The 26,688-nt window shown below is 32.4% G+C and overlaps 1 protein-coding gene across 1 annotated transcript in view; it reads right to left on the reverse strand.

Moving 5' to 3' along the window:
• Positions 1-864: 864 nt before the first annotated feature.
• Positions 865-26,688, reverse strand: part of LOC128644177 (ubiquitin-associated protein 1-like) — a 103,825-nt gene continuing 78,001 nt past the window's right edge. The window contains exon 6 of the mRNA XM_053696879.1: positions 865-999. Coding sequence (XP_053552854.1) covers positions 865-999 — 135 coding nt within the window. The remainder of the gene's footprint in view (positions 1,000-26,688) is intronic.

Below are 26,688 nucleotides of genomic sequence, written 5' to 3' on the forward strand. Positions count from 1 at the left end.
CGATGTGGGGGGCTGTCGGTTTAGGGTTTATAGGTTTATTTAGTGGCAGTGATGTGGGAGGCCAGAGGTTTAGGGGTTAATAACGTTATTTAGTGGCAGTGATGTCAGGGGTTAATATATTTATTATAGTGTGGGCGATGTTGGGGTGTGGGGGAATAGGGGTTAATAACTTTATTATAGTGGCAACAATGTCGGGAGCGGCAGATTAGGGGTTAATAACTGTAATTTAGCGTTTGCGATGCGGGAGGGCCTCGGTTTTGGAGTTAATAGGTAGTTAATGGGTGTTAGTGTACTTTGTAACAATTTAGTTATGAGTTTTGTGTAACAGTTTTGTTGCGCAAAACTCTTAACTACGTGTCTCAGATTGCGGAACGGATCGGGTCGGTATAGGCTGTAACGCAAGCTTTTTAGCCTTACCGCAAAACTTGTAATGGCAGCACTATGGAAATCCCACTCATTTTTTTATGTGCGGGACTGACATTGTGTTACAGGCTAAAATTCTTGCGGTATAGCTATACCTACAAGACTCTTAATGGCGGCGGTCCGGTTTTAACGCTGAAATGGCCATTGTTTCAGCGTTAAAACCCAAATGCAAAACTTGTAATCTAGGTGATAATCAATGGCGTGTGTGGTTTTTTTTTCTTTTTAAAGAAATGGATCAAATAAACTACACATTTTAGCAAAACTGATAAATAATTTAGCTTATGACAGATACAATTAATATATAAATATATATACACAGAAAAACACTACAGTGTAGCAATATATTTATATACAAAGGCTTGAAACAAAAGTCCACCATAAGTATGTTCAGCCATCTTAGAACACAATTTCCTGCCTCTGAGGAGCTTGAAGTTCTTGTCCTCATTGAGCTCTCATCATCAGTTCCTCTAGAGAGCGATCTCTGTGGTTATTATAGATAAGGAGAACTTCTTTAATGTCTTCTTGTTGGAAGCCCATGTCATTAAACTGTGACAAAAGACGAAGAAACTCTGCTGCCTATGGGAAGAAACCGGTTTTCTGTATTTAGCATTGACATATTTATAAGTATTTACCTTTAGTTTAAACAAACACTAATAGGCCAACTTTAAAAAAAGAATAAAGCAGAATTGATACCTTTTTATAAATTGTAATCGTGTTGGAATGAAAATATAGCTGATGACCTAAAAACTAAGATGTCTTTGCATGACCCAAAGTCAGAACTACTAGCAGTGATTACAAATAGGTAAGGATTTAAGTAAAGATAAGTAACTGAAAAATATTTACATGTCTGCTCTGTTATAATAAAGTAGCCTCAGCATACAATACAAAAGGTTTCTTAAAGGGACATGAAACCCAACATTTTTATGTAATTATTGAGATACGTACTATTGTAAACAAATTCCAATTTACTTATATTATCTAATTTGGTTCATTTTCTTGGTATCCTTTTTTGTAGGAGCAGCAATGCCCTACAGGGAGCTACTTGAAAGCCAATAGCATGAGACATGTATGTGCAGCCACCAATCAGCAGCTTCTAGATATATCCTATATAATAAAAGGCCAGGTATGTTTGTCAGATGCAGTCATGCGCAGTAGAGACTGCGCAAAGACAAACATACCTGGCCTTTAGGATCAACTTCAGATCAGTTTGGCCGTTGCATGGGCATGGGCGTGGCCTGGTGGAGTTGGTGTGATGAGGGGGCGTGGTCGGCGGGAGTGCCGCAATGGGGGCGTGGTCGGACCGGGAGTGGGCGTGGCCTGAGAGCGACAAAGAGTGAGAAGAGATAGAGGGTGAAAAGAGAGGGGGAAGAGGGGGCAAAATAGATGGAGGAGAGAGAGCTAAAGAGAGGGGGGAGAGAGAAAGAGAGCAAAAGAGAGGGGGAGAGAGAGTTAACGAGAGGGGAGAGAGAGAGAGAGTTAAAGAGAGGGGAGAGAATGCAAAAGAAAGGGGTGAGAGAGCAAAAGAGAGTGGAGAGAGAGCAAAAGAGAGGGGGGAGAGAGAGTTAAAGAGAGGGGGAGAGAGAGTTAAAGAGAGGGGGGAGGAAGAGAAAAAGAGATGGGGGAGAGAGAGCAAAGGAGAGGGGGAGAGAGAGCAAAGGAGAGGGGGAGAGAGAGCAAAGGAGAGGGGGAGAGAGAGCAAAGGAGAGGGGGGAGAGAGAACAAAGGAGAGGGGGAGAGTGCAAAGGAGAGAGGGGAGAGCAAAAGAGAGGGGGGAGAAAGAGCAAAAGAGTGGGGGAGAGAGAACAAAAAGGAGAGGGGAGAGAGAGCAAAATATGTGGGGGAGAGAGAGCAAAAGAGGGGGGAAAGAGCAAAAGAGAGGGGAAGAGAGAGAGAGAGCAAAAGAAAGGGGGAGAGAGAAAGAGAGCAAAAGAGAGGGGAAGAGAGAGCAAATGAGAGGGGAAGAGAGAGCAAAGGAGAGGGGGGAGAGAGAGCAAAGGAGAGGGGGGAGAGAGAGCAAAGGAGAGGGGGAGAGAGAGCAAAGGAGAGGGGGGAAAAGAGCAAAATAGAGAGGAGAGAGAGCAAAGTAGAGGGGGGAGAGAGAGCAAAGTAGAGGGAGAGAGGGGGGGAGAGAGAGCAAAGGAGAGGGGGGAGAGAGAGCAAAGGAGAGGGGGGAGAGAGAGCAAAGGAGAGGGGGAGAGTAAAGGAGATGGGAGAGAGAGAGAGCAAAGGAGAGAGGGGGGAACAAAAGAGGGAGAGAGAGAGCAACAAAGAGGGGAGAGAGAGGAAAAGAGGTTGGAGAGAGAAAGCAAAAGAGGGGGAGAGAGAAAAAGAGAGGGGGGGAGAAAGAGCGAAAGAAAGGGGGAGAGAGAAAGAAAGCAAAAGAGAGGGGGAGAGAGAGCAAAAGAGAGGGGAGAGAGAGAGAGCACAAAAGAGAGGGGGAGAGAGAGAGAGAGCAAAAGAGAGGGGGAAGAGAGAGAGCAAGGGATGGGACTGCTGTACTACAAAAAATGGGCCGTGTGCATGGGCTTTAGGACTAGTTTTTCAATAAAGGATACAAAAGGAACAACACAAATTAGATAATAGAAGTAAAATGGAAAGTTGTTTAAAATTGCATGCTCTACCTGAAAATCATTTTCTTTTTGGGTTTCATGTCCTTTTAAGGCGACTATGGGTATTTCGGGGCATTCTAGAAGCATGGTCTAGACTCTCTGTCCCGTGCAGTATCTCGTCTCACAATATTGTCTCTCTATTTTAAAGCTGGCAAGGTTTTCTCGGTTTTATGTTTCTTTAATTTATTTTTAAAAGGACACAAAGTCATTCAGATAGAGCACATCATTTTAAACAACTTTCCAATTTACTTCTATTATCAAATTTGCTTCATTCTCTTGGTATCCTTTGTTGCAGGAACAGCAATACACTACTGAGAGCTAGCTGAACACATCAGGAGAGCCAATAGCAAGAGCCATATATGTGCAACCACCCGTCACTAGCTAGCTCCCAGTAGTGCATTGTTGCTTCTAAGCCTACCTAGATATGCTTTTTTAACAAAGGATACCAAGTAAATGCGATAATAGAGGTTGAATCGCAAAGTGTTTAAAATTGCATGCTCTGTCTGAATCATGAAGGTGTAATTTTGACTGACCTTTAAACTTTTTTTCAGTTAATGTGGACTGTTTTATAGAGGAATTTTTTTTTGCAAATGCATAACACTGTTAAAAGCATTATTGTAAAGCTGCTGCCATATAGTGTTTCAGATATGTGCACACTCCTGAGGCTATCTACTTTCTCAACAAAGGATACTGGAAGAACAAAGTAGATTTGATGATTGAACTCAACTGCTATTTATTTTTAGTTTTTTAAATGTTACACTCTCTGAATCATAAAGGAGAGACTGTTGGCTCTTATTGCCTTTTAATACAGTTCAAAACAAATACAAAGGTTTAATTAGTAGAAAAACTATTTAGGTTTTAAATGTCCTTGGATCATCCTATTCTTATAAATATTGAGCTATAGTTTAGAGGGGCACTAAATCCAAATGAAACTTGATTCAGATAGAGCATACATTTTTAAGAGATTTTCTAACTGACTCCATTATCAAATTGTGCACAGCCATTTTTATATGCACACATTCTGAGGCATCAGCAACTACTGAGCATGTGCAAAAGTTCACATTGTATATGCATATGAGTCTGTGATTGGTTGATGGATGTCACATGACACAGAGGGCTGGTAAATTGAAGTAAATTTTAAAGTTTGTCAGAAAAAAATCGATTGCTCATTTGAACGTGCTTTTGCATTATTTATTGTGTATTATACATTTGTTGATTAGGCAATTTTACTGTATTTAATGTATTTTTTTTAATATAAGTAAAAAGCATGAGGGCTCAATCTGTATATTGTATTATAGTAAATGTCTTTTTGTGACATCACAACACGTGCCATATATATTCGCATGTCTGTCCACACTCACAGGACCCATGTAGAAGTATAAACATTTATGATGTTTGGCACTAAAAATGACATGCGCTAATTTGTTAGTGGATGGATTATTAGCATTACAGACCAACAAAGGGGTTAATCACATAGGGACATAAAATCCCACATTTTTCTTTCATGATTCAGAGAGAGCATGCAGTGTTAACAACATTCCAGTTTACTCTGTTATCATTTTGCTTCATTTTCTTGGTATCCTTTGTTGAAGGTGCAGCAATGCACTACTGGAAGCTAGCTGAAAACATTGGGTGAGCCAATGACAACAGGCATTTAAGTGCAGCCAACAATCAGCATCTAGCTCTAAGTAGTGCATTGCTGCTCCTGAGCCTGCATTTGTATGATTTTATAAAAAGGATGGCAAGAGAACAAAGCAAATTAGATAACAGAAGTTCATTGGAAAGTTGTTTAAAGTTGCATTCTCTGTCTGAATCATGAAATACATTGTTTTGGTTTTAAAGTACTGATTGGGAAGTGCTGAGAAAGACTGGGCCAGAATGTACCCAGCTGGCGAGCCAATCAGCAGTGGCCATTTTGCAGCTGGTTTGTGCAACTACCACTGCTGATTGGCTGGAATAGTAGTGCTAAAATTACATGCTACAACGAATTAGAGCATTCCATTTTGCACTATAATGGCCCTTTAAAGGGATAGATTAAAAGTGGAGCGCAAAATATCACTTTCACAAAAGCGATATTTGCACTCCACTGAGTAATAGCAAATGTGCTCTGGTTTTACAAGTTAGCTGCAATGCGAACTCGACCTCGCGTTCATATTGCTGGGAAGCATTGCGCTCGTGAGAGCGAGCTTCCATAGACTCCAATGGGAGAAACGGCATGAGAACTAGCGCAGTGAAGGGGGTAAGTCGAGCAGCGATGGCAGCAATTTTAAATATATATATGTACATGCTTATATACATATATATTTATGTGTTAATATGTGTATATAGACATACAAACACATAAATACATATATATGTACATGCTTATATACATATATATTTATGTGTTAATATGTGTATATAGACATACAAACACATAAATAAATATATATGTACATGCTTATATACATATATATGTATGTGTTAATATGTGTATATAGACATACAAACACATAAATAAATATATATATACGTACATGCTTATATACATATATATTTATGTGTTAATATGTGTATATAGACATACAAACACATAAATAAATATACATGTACAGGCTTATATACATATATATTTATGTGTTAATATGTGTATATAGACATACAAACACATAAATACATATATATGTACATGCTTATATATATATAACATAATTTATGTAAGAACTTACCTGATAAATTCATTTCTTTCATATTAACAAGAGTCCATGAGCTAGTGACGTATGGGATATACATTCCTACCAGGAGGGGCAAAGTTTCCCAAACCTTAAAATGCCTATAAATACACCCCTCACCACACCCACAAATCAGTTTAACGAATAGCCAAGAAGTGGGGTGATAAGAAAAAAAGTGCGAAGCATATAAAATAAGGAATTGGAATAATTGTGCTTTATACAAAAAAATCATAACCACCACATAAAAGGGTGGGCCTCATGGACTCTTGTTAATATGAAAGAAATGAATTTATCAGGTAAGTTCTTACATAAATTATGTTTTCTTTCATGTAATTAACAAGAGTCCATGAGCTAGTGACGTATGGGATAATGACTACCCAAGATGTGGATCTTTCCACACAAGAGTCACTAGAGAGGGAGGGATAAAATAAAGACAGCCAATTCCTGCTGAAAATAATCCACACCCAAAATAAAGTTTAACAAAAAACATAAGCAGAAGATTCAAACTGAAACCGCTGCCTGAAGAACTTTTCTACCAAAAACTGCTTCAGAAGAAGAAAATACATCAAAATGGTAGAATTTAGTAAAAGTATGCAAAGAGGACCAAGTTGCTGCTTTGCAGATCTGGTCAACCGAAGCTTCATTCCTAAACGCCCAGGAAGTAGATACTGACCTAGTAGAATGAGCTGTAATTCTCTGAGGCGGAATTTTACCCGACTCAACATAGGCAAGATGAATTAAAGATTTCAACCAAGATGCCAAAGAAATGGCAGAAGCTTTCTGGCCTTTCCTAGAACCGGAAAAGATAACAAATAGACTAGAAGTCTTACGGAAAGATTTCGTAGCTTCAACATAATATTTCAAAGCTCTAACAACATCCAAAGAATGCAACGATTTCTCCTTAGAATTCTTAGGATTAGGACATAATGAAGGAACCACAATTTCTCTACTAATGTTGTTGGAATTCACAACTTTAGGTAAAAATTCAAAAGAAGTTCGCAACACCGCCTTATCCTGATGAAAAATCAGAAAAGGAGACTCACAAGAAAGAGCAGATAATTCAGAAACTCTTCTAGCAGAAGAGATGGCCAAAAGGAACAAAACTTTCCAAGAAAGTAATTTAATGTCCAATGAATGCATAGGTTCAAACGGAGGAGCTTGAAGAGCTCCCAGAACCAAATTCAAACTCCAAGGAGGAGAAATTGACTTAATGACAGGTTTTATACGAACCAAAGCTTGTACAAAACAATGAATATCAGGAAGAATAGCAATCTTTCTGTGAAAAAGAACAGAAAGAGCGGAGATTTGTCCTTTCAAAGAACTTGCGGACAAACCCTTATCTAAACCATCCTGAAGAAACTGTAAAATTCTCGGTATTCTAAAAGAATGCCAAGAAAAATGATGAGAAAGACACCAAGAAATATAAGTCTTCCAGCGAGCCTGTAACATAGTATTAATCACGGAGTCAGAGAAACCTCTTTGACCAAGAATCAAGCGTTCAATCTCCATACCTTTAAATTTAAGGATTTCAGATCCGGATGGAAAAAAGGACCTTGTGACAGAAGGTCTGGTCTTAACGGAAGAGTCCATGGTTGGCAAGATGCCATCCGGACAAGATCCGCATACCAAAACCTGTGAGGCCATGCCGGAGCTATTAGCAGAACAAACGAGCATTCCCTCAGAATCTTGGAGATTACTCTTGGAAGAAGAACTAGAGGCGGAAAGATATAGGCAGGATGATACTTCCAAGGAAGTGATAATGCATCCACTGCCTCCGCCTGAGGATCCCGGGATCTGGACAGATACCTGGGAAGTTTCTTGTTTAGATGAGAGGCCATCAGATCTATCTCTGGGAGCCCCCACATTTGAACAATCTGAAGAAATACCTCTGGGTGAAGAGACCATTCGCCCGGATGCAACGTTTGGCGACTGAGATAATCCGCTTCCCAATTGTCTACACCTGGGATATGAACCGCAGAGATTAGACAGGAGCTGGATTCCGCCCAAACCAAAATTCGAGATATTTCTTTCATAGCCAGAGGACTGTGAGTCCCTCCTTGATGATTGATGTATGCCACAGTTGTGACATTGTCTGTCTGAAAACAAATGAACGATTCTCTCTTCAGAAGAGGCCAAAACTGAAGAGCTCTGAAAACTGCACGGAGTTCCAAGATATTGATCGGTAATCTCACCTCCTGAGATTCCCAAACTCCTTGTGCCGTCAGAGATCCCCACACAGCTCCCCAACCTGTGAGACTTGCATCTGTTGAAATTACAGTCCAGGTCGGAAGAACAAAAGAAGCCCCCTGAATTAAACGAAGGTGATCTGTCCACCACGTTAGAGAGTGTCGAACAATCGGTTTTAAAGATATTAATTGATATATCTTCGTGTAATCCCTGCACCATTGGTTCAGCATACAGAGCTGAAGAGGTCGCATGTGAAAACGAGCAAAGGGGATCGCGTCCGATGCAGCAGTCATAAGACCTAGAATTTCCATGCATAAGGCTACCGAAGGGAATGATTGAGACTGAAGGTTTCGACAAGCTGTAATCAATTTTAGACGTCTCTTGTCTGTTAAAGACAGAGTCATGGACACTGAATCTATCTGAAAACCCAGAAAGGTTACCCTTGTTTGAGGAATCAAAGAACTTTTTGGTAAATTGATCCTCCAACCATGATCTTGAAGAAACAACACAAGTCGATTCGTATGAGACTCTGCTAAATGTAAAGACTGAGCAAGTACCAAGATATCGTCCAAATAAGGAAATACCACAATACCCTGTTCTCTGATTACAGACAGAAGGGCACCGAGAATCTTTGTGAAAATTCTTGGAGCTGTAGCAAGGCCAAACGGTAGAGCCACAAATTGGTAATGCTTGTCTAGAAAAGAGAATCTCAGGAACTGATAATGATCTGGATGAATCGGAATATGCAGATATGCATCCTGTAAATCTATTGTGGACATATAATTCCCTTGCTGAACAAAAGGCAATATAGTCCTTACAGTTACCATCTTGAACGTTGGTATCCTTACATAACGATTCAATAATTTTAGATCCAGAACTGGTCTGAAGGAATTCTCCTTCTTTGGTACAATGAAGAGATTTGAATAAAACCCCATCCCCTGTTCCGGAACTGGAACTGGCATAATTACTCCAGCCAACTCTAGATCTGAAACACAATTCAGAAATGCTTGAGCTTTCACTGGATTTACTGGGACATGGGAAAGAAAAAATCTCTTTGCAGGAGGTCTCATCTTGAAACCAATTCTGTACCCTTCTGAAACAATGTTCTGAATCCAAAGATTGTGAACAGAATTGATCCAAATTTCTTTGAAAAAACGTAACCTGCCCCCTACCAGCTGAACTGGAATGAGGGCCGTACCTTCATGTGAACTTAGAAGCAGGCTTTGCCTTTCTAGCAGGCTTGGATTTATTCCAGACTGGAGATGGTTTCCAAACTGAAACTGCTCCTGAGGACGAAGGATCAGGCTTTTGTTCTTTGTTGAAACGAAAGGAACGAAAACGATTGTTAGCCCTGTTTTTACCTTTAGACTTTTTATCCTGTGGTAAAAAAGTTCCTTTCCCACCAGTAACAGTTGAAATAATAGAATCCAACTGAGAACCAAATAATTTGTTTCCCTGGAAAGAAATGGAAAGTAGAGTTGATTTAGAAGCCATATCAGCATTCCAGGTCTTAAGCCATAAAGCTCTTCTGGCTAAGATAGCCAGAGACATAAACCTAACATCAACTCTAATAATATCAAAAATGGCATCACAGATGAAATTATTAGCATGCTGGAGAAGAATAATAATATCATGAGAATCACGATTTGTTACTTGTTGCGCTAGAGTTTCCAACCAAAAAGTTGAAGCTGCAGCAACATCAGCCAATGATATAGCAGGTCTAAGAAGATTACCTGAACATAGATAAGCTTTTCTTAGAAAAGATTCAATTTTTCTATCTAAAGGATCCTTAAACGAGGTACCATCTGACGTAGGAATGGTAGTACGTTTAGCAAGGGTAGAAATAGCCCCATCAACTTTAGGGATTTTGTCCCAAAATTCTAACCTGTCAGGCGGAACAGGATATAATTGCTTAAAACGTTTAGAAGGAGTAAATGAATTACCCAATTTATCCCATTCCTTGGAAATTACAGCAGAAATAGCATTAGGAACAGGAAAGACTTCTGGAATAACCGCAGGAGCTTTAAAAACCTTATCCAAACGTATAGAATTAGTATCAAGAGGACTAGAATCCTCTATTTCTAAAGCAATTAGTACTTCTTTAAGTAAAGAGCGAATAAATTCCATCTTAAATAAATATGAAGATTTAACAGCATCAATCTCTGAGATAGAATCCTCTGAACCAGAAGAGTCCAAAGAATCAGAATGATGGTGTTCATTTAAAAATTCATCTGTAGAGAGAGAAGATTTAAAAGACTTTTTACGTTTACTAGAAGGAGAAATAACAGACAAAGCCTTCTTTATGGATTCAGAAACAAAATCTCTTATGTTATCAGGAACATTCTGCACCTTAGATGTTGAGGGAACTGCAACAGGCAATGGTACATCACTAAAGGAAATATTATCTGCTTTAACAAGTTTGTCATGACAATTTTTACAAACAACAGCTGGAGGAATAGCTACCAAAAGTTTACAGCAGATACACTTAGCTTTGGTAGATCCAGCAGGCAGTGGTTTTCCTGTAGTATCTTCTGGCTCAGATGCAACGTGAGACATCTTGCAATATGTAAGAGAAAAAACAACATATAAAGCAAAATAGATCAAATTCCTTATAAGACAGTTTCAGGAATGGGAAAAAATGCCAAACATCAAGCTTCTAGCAACCAGAAGCAAATGAAAAATGAGACTGAAATAATGTGGAGACAAAAGCGACGCCCATATTTTTTAGCGCCAAATAAGACGCCCACATTATTTGGCGCCTAAATGCTTTTGGCGCCAAAAATGACGCCACATCCGGAACGCCGACATTTTTGGCGCAAAATAACGTAAAAAAATGACGCAACTTCCGGCGACACGTATGACGCCGGAAACGGAAAAGAATTTTTGCGCCAAAAAAGTCCGCGCCAAGAATAACGCAATAAAATGAAGCATTTTCAGCCCCCGCGAGCCTAACAGCCCACAGGGAAAAAAGTCAAATTTTTGAGGTAAGAAAAAATATGATAATTCAATGCATAATCCCAAATATGAAACTGACTGTCTGGAAATAAGGAAAGTTGAACATTCTGAGTCAAGGCAAATAAATGTTTGAATACATATATTTAGAACTTTATAAATAAAGTGCCCAACCATAGCTTAGAGTGTCACAGAAAATAAGACTTACTTACCCCAGGACACTCATCTACATGTTTGTAGAAAGCCAAACCAGTACTGAAATGAGAATCAGTAGAGGAAATGGTAAATATAAGAGTATATCGTCGATCTGAAAAGGGAGGTAAGAGATGAATCTCTACGACCGATAACAGAGAACCTTATGAAATAGACCCCGTAGAAGGAGATCACTGCATTCAATAGGCAATACTCTCCACACATCCCTCTGACATTCACTGCACGCTGAGAGGAAAACCGGGCTCCAACTTGCTGCGGAGCGCATATCAACGTAGAATCTAGCACAAACTTACTTCACCACCTCCCTTGGAGGCAAAGTTTGTAAAACTGATTTGTGGGTGTGGTGAGGGGTGTATTTATAGGCATTTTAAGGTTTGGGAAACTTTGCCCCTCCTGGTAGGAATGTATATCCCATACGTCACTAGCTCATGGACTCTTGTTAATTACATGAAAGAAATATATATATATTTATGTGTTAATATGTGTATATAGACATACAAACACATAAATAAATATACATGTACAGGCTTATATACATATATATTTATGTGTTAATATGTGTATATAGATATACAAACACATAAATAAATATATATGTACATGCTTATATACATATATATTTATGTGTTAATATGTGTATATAGACATACAAACACATAAATAAATATATATGTACAGGCTTATATACATATATATGTATGTGTTAATATGTGTATATAGACATACAAACACATAAATACATATATATGTACATGCTTATATACATATATATTTATGTGTTAATATGTGTATATAGACATACAAACACATAAATACATATATATGTACAGGCTTATATACATATATATTTATGTGTTAATATGTGTATATAGACATACAAACACATAAATACATATATATGTACATGCTTATATACATATATATTTATGTGTTAATATGTGTATATAGACATACAAACACATAAATACATATATATGTACAGGCTTATATACATATATATTTATGTGTTAATATGTGTATATAGACATACAAACACATAAATAAATATATATGTACATGCTTATATACATATATATTTATGTGTTAATATGTGTATATAGACATACAAACACATAAATAAATATACATGTACAGGCTTAAATACATATATATATCTATGTGTTAATATGTGTATATAGACATACAAACACATAAATAAATATACATGTACATGCTTATATACATATATATGTATGTGTTAATATGTGTATATAGATATACAAACACATAAATAAATATATATGTACATGCTTATATACATATATATTTATGTGTTAATATGTGTATATAGACATACAAACACATAAATACATATATATGTACAGGCTTATATACATATATATTTATGTGTTAATATGTGTATATAGACATACAAACACATAAATAAATATATATGTACATGCTTATATACATATATATTTATGTGTCAATATGTGTATATAGACATACAAACACATAAATAAATATATATGTACATGCTTATATACATATATATTTATGTGTTAATATGTGTATATAGACATACAAACACATAAATAAATATACATGTACATGCTTATATACATATATATTTATATGTTAATATGTGTATATAGACATACAAACACATAAATAAATATATATGTACATGCTTATAAACATATATATTTATGTGTTAATATGTGTATATAGACATACAAACACATAAATACATATATATGTACAGGCTTATATACAAATATATGTATGTGTTAATATGTGTATATAGACATACAAACACATAAATAAATATGTACATGCTTATATACATATATATTTATGTGTTAATATGTGTATATAGACATACAAACACATAAATATATATATATATGTACAGGCTTATATACATATATATTTATGTGTTAATATGTGTATATAGACATACAAACACATAAATAAATATGTACATGCTTATATACATATATATTTATGTGTTAATATGTGTATATAGACATACAAGCAATCACAAAGAAGGCAGGATCCAGCTTTAGTGTATAATAAAATCCAATTTTATTAGGTTTGATTAAAACGCCAAACAGGCTATAGAAACAGCACAAACAGAGTAGGTGTGTGAGCGTGACACCAGGGCTTACATGTTTCGGCCCGCAGCCGTAATCATAGCCATAGGTGTCATGCAGGTGAGTGCATACTTAAAAAGGTAATAGTAAAATGTGATTGGACAAGAATACAAATTCAGAATACGCCCACACTCCACAGGTAGAAAGGGAATTAACCCTTGCTTCCCTTGATATGGAACAACACGTGTAAATACATTAGCAGATCAATATATGTACAAAATAGTGTAATCTCCAAAACAACATTAGTAAATGATGTGAATGTTAGAAATGTTAAGAACACTGGCCATATAGACCGCACAGAATACTATGTAAATATAAGAATAGAAGATATGCACATATAATATACTGCACTTAATGTACTATACTTCAGAATACGGTACAAAATGTATAATATGTTTACCTCATAACACTTAACACTTCAAATACACAATCTTGTATAGTTTAACCCCTGCCTACCAGATAAATAATAATAGAATATGTACTAATGTATCAATGCACCTTAATTTTATATATATATAATAGTGCTAGTGGCTAGCTGTGGTACTATATAAACCTTATAAATTGTGTATTAGAGGATAAAATAGGAGGATATGGGGAGAAACATAATATATAGTTCGGTTATGAATGAGAGTCAAAAAGGATATGGAATGGAAAATTAGATAAAAAATAAAATGTAAAAAATGAAAAAAATGAAAGTAAAAAATGCTGGAATGAAGTGTATGTGCTCAGTATGATATATGCCTTAAAAGTACGGTCCTAGATGGCTAAAACTGGGAAAATGTAAGAGAAATATATATATATATATATATATATATATATATATATATATACACAAACATCACAAATATAGCATGGTAATATCCTGATGATGAGCAGTAGTGCTTACGGATATTCGTATATACATATACATTACTCCATATGGAGGGCAACATTAAAGTGAAGGTATATAAACCCATAATCGCAGTAATACCAATAATTGCACAGGATGGTAATTGGATAGTGCATGAAATGTATAATATGTTATACTATATATTATATAAGGCATGGCGGACATTACAGCAGGGCTAGCTAGTGTGGCTATTCCCAGAAATTAATTATATCATATCTGGAGTTTAATCCTAAAGGAAGTCTAGTTTTTAACGTATAGATCCAATATACTTCCCTTTTGGCAAGTATATTATCTAAGTTGCCACCCCTCTTCGGCACCTTGGCTTGTTCTATTGCCAGCCATTTAAAAGAATTTAAGCTACATCTGTGTTTAGTGGCAAAATGTTGAACCAGAGGTGTACTTGACGTGCCTTTAGTAATTGTGGAAAAGTGTTCTCTGATACGTGAATTGATGTCCCTCGAGGTTAACCCTACATACTGGATATTACATAAGGTGCATATAATAATGTATATGACATCCGTACTTTGGCAATTGAGGCAAGTTTTAATAGGATATGTCTGACCAGTTGTTGTAGAGGTGAATTCTTTAGTAACCCAAGCAAAATCACAGGGTTTACACTTTTTATGGCCGCATTTGAACATACCTAAATGTTGTAGCCATGAGCTAGTAGGTTGTAATGTCTGTTTGAGTTCTGTTGGCGACAGCATAGATGCTAGTGTGGGGCTTTTTCTGTATGAACACCTGACCCCTTGTTTCACGGTGTCAATCAGCTTATCATCAGCTGCCAGTAGAGGGAAATGTTTCTTAACTATATTACAAATCTGTGAGTATTGTGTACTGTATGTTGTCACAAAGTGTACACCTTGAAAATCACTGTGTGTTTGTTTGGGTTTGTCTTTCAAAAGTTGGTCCCTATCTAGCTTGTCCACAGCTGATCTAGCTTGTTTGATGTGTCTGCGTCTATATTTTCTTTCTTTAAGCCTCTTCTCAAGGCAGTCAGCCTCCTGCACATAATCCACAGTGTTGCTACAGTTCCTCTTTAGCCTGGAAAATTGGCCCTTTGCAACAGCATATGATGTATTTTTGGGATGGCAACTGGAAGCGTGCAGTAGGGTGTTCCCAGAGATGGGCTTGCGATATACTTTAGAGGTGATTTGTCCACTACTTTCCCCTGTAAGGCATAGGTCTAAGTAATTAATAGACTTTGTGTCTGTAACGTAAGTGAAACTTAAGTTTAAATCGTTATTATTGATCATTTCCATGAAAGACAATATATCTACAGGAGACCCTGACCAGATAAAAAGAAGGTCATCTATGTAGCGTTTAAAAAAACAAATATGTGATCTGTATGGGTTACTGTGGTCAAAGATGTTGTCTAGCTCCCATTTGCCAAGAAATAAATTTGCATAGGAGGGGGCGTATTTCGCCCCCATGGCCGTTCCACATCTCTGAACATAGTATTGCCCTTCAAAGGTGAAAAAATTGTGAGTCAAAAGAAATTCTAGGATTCTCAGAACGTAATCTTGGAAATCTGGTGTGTATTCTGTATGTGTAGTCAAAAAATACCTAACTGCCTCAATACCTTTATTATGTGGAATTCTGGAATATATAGAGACCACATCCACTGAAAGCCAGTGATAGTTTGTTTGCCAATTTGTGTCAGTTAGCAAATTGAGTACATGCTTTGAATCCCTGGTATAGGATGGTAATTGGTTAACCAGAGGTTGTAAAATGGCATCAAGCCACTGGGACAATCTTTCAAATAAGGAGTCTATACCGCTAACTATTGGGCGGCCCTTTACATCAGTTAATGATTTATGGACCTTGGGGAACATATGGAACACTGGGATCCTAGGATATTTGACATAAAGATAGTCTGCTGTATTTTCATCCAAAAAACCATGTTCAAAAAACCATGTTCAACACCATCATCTAGGATACCACATAGGAGTTTCTTATACTCATTTGTTGGATTTCTGGGTAAGAGTGAGTAGTCTTGGGATTGTCTTTTGGTATAGCAAATAATCTGACCAAAAGACAATCCCAAGCACTCAGGTCATTACAACAACAACCAAATCTTGTGATTAGACCGTCAGATAAGGGCGGTACTATTGTAGTCCTTGATAGGAAAGATTATGTATCAGAAGCTCTCAGACAGCTAAGTAATCCTTCAGACTACTCACTCTTACCCAGAAATCCAACAAATGAGTATAAGAAACTCCTATGTGGTATCCTAGATGATGGTGTTGAACATGGTTTTTTGGATGAAAATACAGCAGACTATCTTTATGTCAAATATCCTAGGATCCCAGTGTTCCATATGTTCCCCAAGGTCCATAAATCATTAACTGATGTAAAGGGCCGCCCAATAGTTAGCGGTATAGACTCCTTATTTGAAAGATTGTCCCAGTGGCTTGATGCCATTTTACAACCTCTGGTTAACCAATTACCATCCTATACCAGGGATTCAAAGCATGTACTCAATTTGCTAACTGACACAAATTGGCAAACAAACTATCACTGGCTTTCAGTGGATGTGGTCTCTCTATATTCCAGAATTCCACATAATAAAGGTATTGAGGCAGTTAGGTATTTTTTGACTACACATACAGAATACACACCAGATTTCCAAGATTACGTTCTGAGAATCCTAGAATTTCTTTTGACTCACAATTTTTTCACCTTTGAAGGGCAATACTATGTTCAGAGATGTGGAACGGCCATGGGGGCGAAATACGCCCCCTCCTATGCAAATTTATTTCTTGGCAAATGGGAGCTAGACAACATCTTTGACCACAGTAACCCATACAGATCACATATTTGTTTTTTTAAACGCTACATAGATGACCTTCTTTTTATCTGGTCAGGGTCTCCTGTAGATATATTGTCTTTAATGGAAATGATCAATAATAACGATTTAAACTTAAGTTTCACTTACGTTACAGACACAAAGTCTATTAATTACTTAGACCTATGCCTTACAGGGGAAAGTAGTGGACAAATCACCTCTAAAGTATATCGCAAGCCCATCTCTGGCAACACCCTACTGCACGCTTCCAGTTGCCATCCCAAAAATACATCATATGCTGTTGCAAAGGGCCAATTTTCCAGGCTAAAGAGGAACTGTAGCAACACTGTGGATTATGTGCAGGAGGCTGACTGCCTTGAGAAGAGGCTTAAAGAAAGAAAATATATACGCAGACACATCAAACAAGCTAGATCAGCTGTGGACAAGCTAGATAGGGACCAACTTTTGAAAGACAAACCCAAACAAACACACAGTGATTTTCAAGGTGTACACTTTGTGACAACATACAGTACACAATACTCACAGATTTGTAATATAGTTAAGAAACATTTCCCTCTACTGGCAGCTGATGATAAGCTGATTGACACCGTGAAACAAGGGGTCAGGTGTTCATACAGAAAAAGCCCCACACTAGCATCTATGCTGTCGCCAACAGAACTCAAACAGACATTACAACCTACTAGCTCATGGCTACAACATTTAGGTATGTTCAAATGCGGCCATAAAAAGTGTAAACCCTGTGATTTTGCTTGGGTTACTAAAGAATTCACCTCTACAACAACTGGTCAGACATATCCCATTAAAACTTGCCTCAATTGCCAAAGTACGGATGTCATATACATTATTATATGCACCTTATGTAATATCCAGTATGTAGGGTTAACCTCGAGGGACATCAATTCACGTATCAGAGAACACTTTTCCACAATTACTAAAGGCACGTCAAGTACACCTCTGGTTCAACATTTTGCCACTAAACACAGATGTAGCTTAAATTCTTTTAAATGGCTGGCAATAGAACAAGCCAAGGTGCCGAAGAGGGGTGGCAACTTAGAGAATATACTTGCCAAAAGGGAAGTATATTGGATCTATACGTTAAAAACTAGACTTCCTTTAGGATTAAACTCCAGATATGATATAATTAATTTCTGGGAATAGCCACACTAGCTAGCCCTGCTGTAATGTCCACCATGCCTTATATAATATATAGTATAACATATTATACATTTCATGCACTATCCAATTACCATCCTGTGCAATTATTGGTATTACTTCAATTATGGGTTTATATACCTTCACTTTAATGTTGCCCTCCATATGGAGTAATGTATATGTATATACGAATATCCGTAAGCACTACTGCTCATCATCAGGATATTACCATGCTATATTTGTGATGTTTGTGTATATATATATATATATATATATATATATATATATATATATATTTCTCTTACATTTTCCCAGTTTTAGCCATCTAGGACCGTACTTTTAAGGCATATATCATACTGAGCACATACACTTCATTCCAGCATTTTTTACTTTCATTTTTTTCATTTTTTACATTTTATTTTTTATCTAATTTTCCATTCCATATCCTTTTTGACTCTCATTCATAACCGAACTATATATTATGTTTCTCCCCATATCCTCCTATTTTATCCTCTAATACACAATTTATAAGGTTTATATAGTACCACAGCTAGCCACTAGCACTATTATATATATATAAAATTAAGGTGCATTGATACATTAGTACATATTCTATTATTATTTATCTGGTAGGCAGGGGTTAAACTATACAAGATTGTGTATTTGAAGTGTTAAGTGTTATGAGGTAAACATATTATACATTTTGTACCGTATTCTGAAGTATAGTACATTAAGTGCAGTATATTATATGTGCATATCTTCTATTCTTATATTTACATAGTATTCTGTGCGGTCTATATGGCCAGTGTTCTTAACATTTCTAACATTCACATCATTTACTAATGTTGTTTTGGAGATTATACTATTTTGAACATATATTGATCTGCTAATGTATTTACACGTGTTGTTCCATATCAAGGGAAGCAAGGGTTAATTCCCTTTCTACCTGTGGAGTGTGGGCGTATTCTGAATTTGTATTCTTGTCCAATCACATTTTACTATTACCTTTTTAAGTATGCACTCACCTGCATGACACCTATGGCTATGATTACGGCTGCGGGCCGAAACATGTAAGCCCTGGTGTCACGCTCACACACCTACTCTGTTTGTGCTGTTTCTATAGCCTGTTTGGCGTTTTAATCAAACCTAATAAAATTGGATTTTATTATACACTAAAGCTGGATCCGGCCTTCTTTGTGATTGTTCGTATCCACACCAGCTTGGGATCCGCTTTAGCCCCTGTTCACCTGTATCCTGTTGTAAACCCGGGTGAAGACAGAGAGCACCGCCCCCCGACCGGAGAATCCTGTGACGTCACGATCGACTCTGAAAGTCTGTATGGCAAGCCAGAAGCGCTGCTGGAGTCTCATGTGAGTGCCGTTTACTTGGAGCTATTAGCCCACCGACAAGGTTTCGGTCTGACCACGTAGGTCCCCCGGCATATCCAGAGCATCTTTATGGTAAAGATCATACAGCCAAGTCGCAACTACAGGGGCGGCAGAGCTCATTTGGGGTAAGTCCCGGGAACAACGAAATAGACTGTTGCATATGTTTGTTTGCAGTGGAGTTGCATATTTGAAGAGCTGTTTCTCATCCTTTCATATTTCTCATTTATAGACATACAAACACATAAATACATATATATGTACAGGCTTATATACATATATATTTATGTGTTAATATGTGTATATAGACATACAAACACATAAATATATATGTACATGCTTATATACATATATATGTATGTGTTAATATGTGTATATAGACATACAAACACATAAATAAATATATATGTACAGGCTTATATAAATATATATTTATGTGTTAATATGTGTATATAGACATACAAACACATAAATAAATATATATGTACATGCTTATATACATATATATTTATGTGTTAATATGTGTATATAGACATACAAACACATAAATACATATATATGTACAGGCTTATATACATATATATTTATGTGTTAATATGTGTATATAGATATACAAACACACAAATAAATATATATGTACATGCTTATATACATATATTTATATGTTAATATGTGTAAATAGACATATAAACACATAAATACATATATATGTACAGGCTTATATACATATATATTTATGTGTTAATATGTGTATATAGACATACAAACACATAAATACGTACAGGCTTATATACATATATATTTATGTGTTAATATGTGTATATAGACATACAAACACATAAATATATATGTACATGCTTATATACATATATATGTATGTGTTAATATGTGTATATAGACATACAAACACATAAATAAATATATATGTACAGGCTTATATAAATATATATTTATGTGTTAATATGTGTATATAGACATACAAACACATAAATAAATATATATGTACATGCTTATATACATATATATTTATGTGTTAATATGTGTATATAGACATACAAACACATAAATACATATATATGTACAGGCTTATATACATATATATTTATGTGTTAATATGTGTATATAGATATACAAACACACAAATAAATATATATGTACATACTTATATACATATATTTATATGTTAATATGTGTAAATAGACATATAAACACATAAATACATATATATGTACAGGCTTATATACATATATATTTATGTGTTAATATGTGTATATAGACATACAAACACATAAATACGTACAGGCTTATATACATATATATTTATGTGTTAATATGTGTATATAGACATACAAACACATAAATAAATATATATGTACATGCTTATATATATATTTATGTGTTAATATGTGTATATAGACATACAAACACATAAATAAATATATATGTACATGCTTATATACATATATACGTATGTGTTAATATGTGTATATAGACATACAAACACATAAATAAATATATATGTACATGCTTATATATATATATATTTATGTGTTAATATGTGTATATAGACATACAAACACATAAATAAATATATATGTACATGCTTATATACATATATATGTATGTGTTAATATGTGTATATAGACATACAAACACATAAATAAATATATATGTACATGCTTATATACATATATATTTATGTGTTAATATGTGTATATAGACATACAAACACATAAATACGTACAGGCTTATATACATATATATTTATGTGTTAATATGTGTATATAGACATACAAACACATAAATAAATATATATGTACATGCTTATATACATATATATTTATGTGTTAATATGTGTATATAGACATACAAACACATAAATAAATATACATGTACAGGCTTATATACATATATATTTATGTGTTAATATGTGTATATAGACATACAAACACATAAATAAATATATATGTACAGGCTTATATACATATATATTTATGTGTTAATATGTGTATATAGACATACAAACACATAAATAAATATATATGTACACGCTTATATACATATATATTTATGTGTTAATATGTGTATATAGATATACAAACACATAAATACATATATATGTACAGGCTTATATACATATATATTTATGTGTTAATATGTGTATATAGACATACAAACACATAAATAAATATATATGTACATGCTTATATATATATATATATATATATATATATATATATATATATATATATATATATATATATATATGTATGTGTTAATATGTGTATATAGACATACAAACACATAAATAAATATATATGTACATGCTTATATACATATATATGTATGTGTTAATATGTGTATATAGACATACAAACACATAAATAAATATATATGTACAGGCTTATATAAATATATATTTATGTGTTAATATGTGTATATAGACATACAAACACATAAATAAATATATATGTACATGCTTATATACATATATATTTATGTGTTAATATGTGTATATAGACATACAAACACATAAATACATATATATGTACAGGCTTATATACATATATATTTATGTGTTAATATGTGTATATAGATATACAAACACACAAATAAATATATATGTACATGCTTATATACATATATTTATATGTTAATATGTGTAAATAGACATATAAACACATAAATACATATATATGTACAGGCTTATATACATATATATTTATGTGTTAATATGTGTATATAGACATACAAACACATAAATACGTACAGGCTTATATACATATATATTTATGTGTTAATATGTGTATATAGACATACAAACACATAAATATATATGTACATGCTTATATACATATATATGTATGTGTTAATATGTGTATATAGACATACAAACACATAAATAAATATATATGTACAGGCTTATATAAATATATATTTATGTGTTAATATGTGTATATAGACATACAAACACATAAATAAATATATATGTACATGCTTATATACATATATATTTATGTGTTAATATGTGTATATAGACATACAAACACATAAATAAATATATATGTACATGCTTATATACATATATATTTATGTGTTAATATGTGTATATAGACATACAAACACATAAATACATATATATGTACAGGCTTATATACATATATATTTATGTGTTAATATGTGTATATAGACATACAAACACATAAATAAATATATATGTACATGCTTATATACATATATATGTATGTGTTAATATGTGTATATAGACATACAAACACATAAATAAATATATATGTACAGGCTTATATAAATATATATTTATGTGTTAATATGTGTATATAGACATACAAACACATAAATAAATATATATGTACATGCTTATATACATATATATTTATGTGTTAATATGTGTATATAGACATACAAACACATAAATACATATATATGTACAGGCTTATATACATATATATTTATGTGTTAATATGTGTATATAGATATACAAACACACAAATAAATATATATGTACATGCTTATATACATATATTTATATGTTAATATGTGTAAATAGACATATAAACACATAAATACATATATATGTACAGGCTTATATACATATATATTTATGTGTTAATATGTGTATATAGACATACAAACACATAAATACGTACAGGCTTATATACATATATATTTATGTGTTAATATGTGTATATAGACATACAAACACATAAATATATATGTACATGCTTATATACATATATATGTATGTGTTAATATGTGTATATAGACATACAAACACATAAATAAATATATATGTACAGGCTTATATAAATATATATTTATGTGTTAATATGTGTATATAGACATACAAACACATAAATAAATATATATGTACATGCTTATATACATATATATTTATGTGTTAATATGTGTATATAGACATACAAACACATAAATACATATATATGTACAGGCTTATATACATATATATTTATGTGTTAATATGTGTATATAGATATACAAACACACAAATAAATATATATGTACATACTTATATACATATATTTATATGTTAATATGTGTAAATAGACATATAAACACATAAATACATATATATGTACAGGCTTATATACATATATATTTATGTGTTAATATGTGTATATAGACATACAAACACATAAATACGTACAGGCTTATATACATATATATTTATGTGTTAATATGTGTATATAGACATACAAACACATAAATAAATATATATGTACATGCTTATATATATATTTATGTGTTAATATGTGTATATAGACATACAAACACATAAATAAATATATATGTACATGCTTATATACATATATACGTATGTGTTAATATGTGTATATAGACATACAAACACATAAATAAATATATATGTACATGCTTATATATATATATATATATATATATATTTATGTGTTAATATGTGTATATAGACATACAAACACATAAATAAATATATATGTACATGCTTATATACATATATATGTATGTGTTAATATGTGTATATAGACATACAAACACATAAATAAATATATATGTACATGCTTATATACATATATATTTATGTGTTAATATGTGTATATAGACATACAAACACATAAATACGTACAGGCTTATATACATATATATTTATGTGTTAATATGTGTATATAGACATACAAACACATAAATAAATATATATGTACATGCTTATATACATATATATTTATGTGTTAATATGTGTATATAGACATACAAACACATAAATAAATATACATGTACAGGCTTATATACATATATATTTATGTGTTAATATGTGTATATAGACATACAAACACATAAATAAATATATATGTACAGGCTTATATACATATATATTTATGTGTTAATATGTGTATATAGACATACAAACACATAAATAAATATATATGTACACGCTTATATACATATATATTTATGTGTTAATATGTGTATATAGATATACAAACACATAAATACATATATATGTACAGGCTTATATACATATATATTTATGTGTTAATATGTGTATATAGACATACAAACACATAAATAAATATATATATATGTACATGCTTATATATATATATATATATATATATATATATATATGTATGTGTTAATATGTGTATATAGACATACAAACACATAAATAAATATATATGTACATGCTTATATACATATATATGTATGTGTTAATATGTGTATATAGACATACAAACACATAAATAAATATATATGTACATGCTTATATACATATATATGTATGTGTTAATATGTGTATATAGACATACAAACACATAAATAAATATATATGTACATGCTTATATACATATATATGTATGCGTTAATATGTGTATATAGATATACAAACACATAAATAAATATATATGTACAGGCTTATATACATATATATTTATGTGTTAATATGTGTATATAGACATACAAACACATAAATAAATATATATGTACATGCTTTTATATATATATATATATATATATATATATATATATATATATATATATATGTGTTAATATGTGTATATAGACATACAAACACATAAATAAATATATATGTACATGCTTATATACATATATATGTATGTGTTAATATGTGTATATAGACATACAAACACATAAATAAATATATATGTACATGCTTATATACATATATATGTATGTGTTAATATGTGTATATAGACATACAAACACATAAATAAATATATATGTACATGCTTATATACATATATATGTATGTGTTAATATGTGTATATAGACATACAAACACATAAATAAATATATATGTACATGCTTATATACATATATATGTATGTGTTAATATGTGTATATAGACATACAAACACATAAATAAATATATATGTAAATGCTTATATACATATATATTTATGTGTTAATATGTGTATATAGACATACAAACACATAAATAAATATATATGTACATGCTTATATACATATATATTTATGTGTTAATATGTGTATATAGACATACAAACACATAAATAAATATATATGTACAGGCTTATATACATATATATGTATGTGTTAATATGTGTATATAGACATACAAACACATAAATAAATATATATGTACATGCTTATATACATATATATTTATGTGTTAATATGTGTATATAGACATACAAACACATAAATAAATATATATGTACAGGCTTATATACATATATATTTATGTGTTAATATGTGTATATAGATATACAAACATATAAATAAATATACATGTACAGGCTTATATACATATATATTTATGTGTTAATATGTGTATATAGACATACAAACACATAAATAAATATATATGTACATGCTTATATACATATATATTTATGTGTTAATATGTGTATATAGACATACAAACACATAAATAAATATATATGTACATGCTTATATACATATATATGTATGTGTTAATATGTGTATATAGACATACAAACACATAAATAAATATATATGTACATGCTTATATACATATATATGTATGCGTTATTATGTGTATATAGATATACAAACACATAAATAAATATATATGTACAGGCTTATATACATATATATTTATGTGTTAATATGTGTATATAGACATACAAACACATAAATAAATATATATGTACATGCTTATATATATATATATATATATATATATATATATATATATATATATATATATATATATATATATTTATGTGTTAATATGTGTATATAGACATACAAACACATAAATAAATATATATGTACATGCTTATATACATATATATGTATGTGTTAATATGTGTATATAGACATACAAACACATAAATAAATATATATGTACATGCTTATATACATATATATGTATGTGTTAATATGTGTATATAGACATACAAACACATAAATAAATATATATGTACATGCTTATATACATATATATGTATGTGTTAATATGTGTATATAGACATACAAACACATAAATAAATATATATGTAAATGCTTATATACATATATATTTATGTGTTAATATGTGTATATAGACATACAAACACATAAATAAATATATATGTACATGCTTATATACATATATATGTATGTGTTAATATGTGTATATAGACATACAAACACATAAATAAATATATATGTACATGCTTATATACATATATATTTATGTGTTAATATGTGTATATAGA

This window comes from Bombina bombina, unplaced genomic scaffold, assembly GCF_027579735.1.
Source record: "Bombina bombina isolate aBomBom1 unplaced genomic scaffold, aBomBom1.pri scaffold_707, whole genome shotgun sequence".
NCBI classification, from domain to species: Eukaryota; Metazoa; Chordata; class Amphibia; order Anura; family Bombinatoridae; genus Bombina; species Bombina bombina.